This window comes from Octopus bimaculoides, chromosome 6, assembly GCF_001194135.2.
Source record: "Octopus bimaculoides isolate UCB-OBI-ISO-001 chromosome 6, ASM119413v2, whole genome shotgun sequence".
Taxonomy (NCBI): Eukaryota; Metazoa; Mollusca; class Cephalopoda; order Octopoda; family Octopodidae; genus Octopus; species Octopus bimaculoides.
Window position 1 is genome coordinate 83,338,152 of NC_068986.1, and position 4,753 is coordinate 83,342,904.

Sequence of the window (4,753 nt, forward strand, 5' to 3'; positions counted from 1 at the left end):
CAAACATACACATTTACATATGAAATATATATTTTATTTGCATTCTTAAGATTTGATTTTTATTGAATTTCAAAAGAAACACACAATAATATACTTACGCCTTTTTCTATGGCTTCATCGGTGTATTCCTTCAATCGGTTTTTTATTTCAACATCAGATATTCTGGAAAGTGCTTTTGTTAGAACATTTGGTGGGATTCCTGCTTGTTCACCAACCTAAATAGAATTCAGTAGTAGAAACAATAAGTGTTGAAGAATGAAACATTTGGTAAATTCCTGTTTAATTCAGTAATCAAAACTATAACAATATCATCATCATCATCATAATAATAATCATCATTGTTTAATGTCCGTTTTCCATGCTGGCATGGGTTGAATGGTTTGACTGATGTCTGGAGAGCCAGCGGCTGCACCAGGCTCCAATCTGATCCGAGAATGTAGTGGGTGCTTTATACATGCTACTGGCACAGGAACCAGTCAGGCTCGCCTGGCATCAATCACATTCGGATGGTGCTTTTTACTTGCTACCAGCACAAGAGCCAGTCTGGGGGTACTGGCATCGGCCACGATTGGTTGATGCTTTTTTACGTACCACCAGCACGGGAGCCAGTTAGGCAGACCTAGAAGAACGAAATGATTTTAGAGATAACTGAAATCTGACAAGCAATAAACTTTTGTAAAGTTGCTTTTCAGACATAACCAAATATATAGTTTAGTATCATTAAATATATTTTTAATGCCTAATCCACATATCAAACAAATGAGGATTTTTTGTTTACGTAGTCAGCACTTAATGTATTCGGCTGAATGGACATCAGTCATTGGTTGAAATTACAGAAATACGACAACTTTAACATGAAATAACTTGCGATGTATGTTTTTTTGTTAAGAAAACTAAGAGAAAAAGATGTTTTATATGACACATTCTACCAGTGTCCCAAGTTTCAAAGTTTTTCGTTAAGATCCAAATATAGCCAATAAACACAATGCCTTTTGCATCTCAAAAAACTCAGGTTATCACCTTTCCTGCAGATGAAATGACCTTGACTTTCATTGGAGCAGGTGAGGAGGGGTGTTTCCACTGAATGGAGTGTCTCTTTGTTTCTGGATCAAAGTGATGAACCCAACACTTATTCTGGGTTAGGAAACATTCAAGGAAACCAGCTGCATCTGTCTCAAACGATGTGAGATTTTTCTGTGATGTGATCAACCTCGTACACTTTTGATCAGGTGTCAAAAGATGTGGTACCCACCGAGCAGAAACCTTCATCATGCCAAATTCATTGTGCAGAATATTCTCAACTCCCTCAGGGGACATGCTAATAGCATTGGCTATTTGATTTATAGTCAATCACCTACCATTCATTATCATGTAGTGAACACGATCAATGTTTTCCTCGGTGGTGGCAGTTGCAGGACGTCCAGACCTAGGATCATCAAGACTCTCCCTTACCTTCACAAATTCAGCTACCCACTTATACACTGTTGATAAAGCTGGAGCATAATCCCCTAACATAGCAACCATGTCAGCATGAATGTCCTTGGGGGATAAGCCCTTTTTCTGCAAGTACTTGATCACTTCATAATGCCAAATTTTGTCCATTTGCAAGAGAAATCACTACTAGTTACTTCTGAAGTCTTCTTTGAACAGTCAGATGTCAGTTTACAAAGAAAGAAACATTGAATTTATTAAGAAGAAAAGTTGAAATTAATGCATGCACGATTTCACAGTCCTAGCATCACTCCTTCATAGTCAGCCGATGAACTTTTTGGTCCACCTTCATATCTCCAACAGGCCAATCGCTAGTTCATTGCATTTCTGGTTGTAATAGTGAACAGGAAAGGCCAACATTCTGGGAAGGAAGGACTGGACATAGGAATTAGTACACAACATAGGGAGTTGAACACAAGAAGGAGGATGAAGGAAGGAGAGACAAATGGGATGGCAATGCTTGAGTGGAGTGATTATTGCAGGGCCTGGGGTTGGAAACAACAAGGAAAGGGAGAGGAGAGATGATCAGAATGGAAATGCCTGAGTGGAGGTGCATGAGCTCAGCTAGCTCCAAGGAGAAAAGGCTATTATAGTAGTTATAGAAAAGGCAGAGAGAGGATAACACATCTGTGGGTCAGAGGCTGGAATATATCTGATTGACTTTATGCCAATCAATCAAATAGATCTTTACTGGATTCAGTTGAGGTTGCATGCAGCAACAACACTGTCCTCAATGTGACAGTAAAACTCCATTGTGGGCCTCATCTGAGTTTTGTAGAATATCAGTATTTATTTGGAGGAGTTCTTAGAGATATTTGAAGTGAATGCAATAGGGCAAAGGCTAGCAGAGTCAGAATAGTATCTGGAAGAGTCAGAGCAGTTGCTTTTCTTGGGAATGAGATACCTTGTAGTGTGTTTCCAAAGATCAGGTTGGATCCATGTAGAGAGGGAGAAGATTGAAAAGTTTGGTGAGTACAGGGGCTAGCTTTGAGGTGTAGTATCTGAAGGTAATACAAGGGACATCAGCAGGAATAGTGACCATGTGTTGTTTGAAGTGACCAAAAGTACTTTCACATTTGGCATATGCATAAGCAAGGTTGTGGGCCTGTAGGAGTGGAAGGAGACAGGGAATCAGATGGATTCAATGCTTGAATATGATGCTTGCAATGGAGCAAATTCTGCTAGGGGTTATATGGTGGTGTCAAACCAAGCATTACGTCATGTGCTTGTCACTAAAAAAAATTAAAACAATAAAGTTAACAGTTATTGTAGGTTTAGTACCTATTACAACATTCCACTGCAAATCTTATCACATAAGTGGATTTTGAAAACACAAGTAGGTGTACTTACCTCTTGAAAACTTTTGATTTCTGTAATGTCTTTATCCTGTAATAATTAATGGAAAATACTTATGGAAATGAAAAATAATTATCCTCTTTCCTGAGGATTTAGAGTTGCGCATTAGGGATGCAAGGGAAGTTTACAGGCACAGATATGAGCCCCTAAGCACTGTAAACAATAAGCTCATTAATATTATAAAATTTGCTTTGTGACCACATGGTTTAGGGTCCACTCCACTCAAGACACCTTGAACAAGAGTCTTCAACTTATAATAATTAATGCCTTAAGAGTGAAATTGAGAGGCAGAAACTATTGTATGGAAATTTGTTATGTGTGTATGTGTGTGTGTGTGTGTGTGTGTGTGTGTGCGTGCGCGTGTGTGTGCATGTGTGCGTGTGTGTGTGTGTGTGCGTGTGTGTGTGAATGCTAATTTCTGCATGACTTCACCATGAGCAATGGTGATAGTTTGTTTACATCTCCTGCATATTATACATACTGCACCTCAGTGGTTTTGACATGTGAAGATAAGTGGAATACCATAGTTGGAGGCAGTGGTGGTGGCATCATCATCATCATCATCTCCACCGCTGCCATCATTTAGCATCGATATTCCATGCTGAATGGGTGGGGTGACTTGACAGGATCTGACTGGTCAGAGGACATATCAAGCAGCAGTGCCTGTTATGGCATGGTTTCTATGGATAGAAGCCCTTTCTAAAGTCAACTACTTTACAGAGTGTACTGGGTGCTAAAAAAGTTAAAGGTCGGTAGCATGAAAGGCATATGACCATAGAATGCTGTCTGAAATTGATCTTGTCCAACCTATGCCAACATGGAAAAAGTAGCTGTAATGATAATCATGACGGGCTGGAAAAATCAAACAAAAATCTTTATTTCACTATAGTTTGAGCATTAATTGAGTAGTTCCATTTTGAAATTTAACTAAAAAAAATTATCAGACACAACATACAACCTAACAAAGCATACATCAATGATGGAGACTCTACATTGTCATTTGGCTGGCTTTTTAGCAGGTCAAATGACAATTTGGAGGAGAATTGACTGTTCTTTTTAGGGTGACTAAATCTTCACAAAATCACACTCTGTCCTTTTTTATAAGGGCAGAATATATTAAATTGTTTAGTCCTACAGGACAACCAAAATACAGGATAGTTATGACTGCAACGACTTTCATCACATCAGCTTGATTAAGGTGAACATGGGACAAAATAACAACATAACAAACCAGAAAGTAAACAATATAAAAGAAAAAAAGATTGCCATTTTAATAAATTTTGTTTCAAATCATGTAATCACTAAACTCTATGGAAGCTTAAAAACATAATGACAAGAGAAGATACCAACAGGCACAAGTGTGATTGTGTGGTAAGAAGCTTGCTTTCGAACCACATAGTTCTGGGTTCAGTCCCATTGTGTGGCATCTTGGGCAAGTGTCTTCTACTATAGCCTTGGGTCAACCAAAGCCTTGTGAGTGGATTTGGTAGATGGAAACTGAAAGAAACCCACTATATATGTATATATATGGCCCTGCTCAGTATGTAGAAAAGGAGTAGGTAGTAACTCTATAAGATGTACCCGGTGCAAGCTATGGACACATAAGAGGTGCAGCAACATCAAAGGCAGGTTAACTAGCAAGTTAGTTTTTGTTTGTGGCAGATGTTCAGGTGCAATAAAGACTGTAAACAAACAGGAAACAACTTCTATCTCATTCCAGGGTGAAAAACTAGAGGTAGTCGATAGCTTCCGCTATCTGGGCGACCAAGTTAGTAGTGGGGGTGGGTGCGCTGAAAGTGTAGCTGCTAGAATAAGAATAGCCTGGGCAAAGTTTAGAGAGCTCTTACCCCTGCTGGCGACAAAGGGACTCTCACTCAGAGTAAAAGGCAGACTGTATGACGCATGC

General features: G+C 39.1%; 1 protein-coding gene across 5 annotated transcripts in view; it reads right to left on the minus strand.

The window, feature by feature from the left end:
- Positions 1–4,753, minus strand: part of LOC106876882 (glutathione S-transferase kappa 1) — a 63,386-nt gene that overhangs the window by 42,120 nt on the left and 16,513 nt on the right. For all 5 annotated transcript variants that reach the window (XM_014925626.2, XM_014925625.2, XM_052968921.1 and 2 more), the window contains exons 5-6: positions 2,842–2,877; positions 99–215 (exon numbers count right to left, since the gene is read on the minus strand). In XM_014925626.2, the coding sequence (XP_014781112.1) occupies positions 99–215; positions 2,842–2,877 (153 nt within the window). The remainder of the gene's footprint in view (positions 1–98; positions 216–2,841; positions 2,878–4,753) is intronic.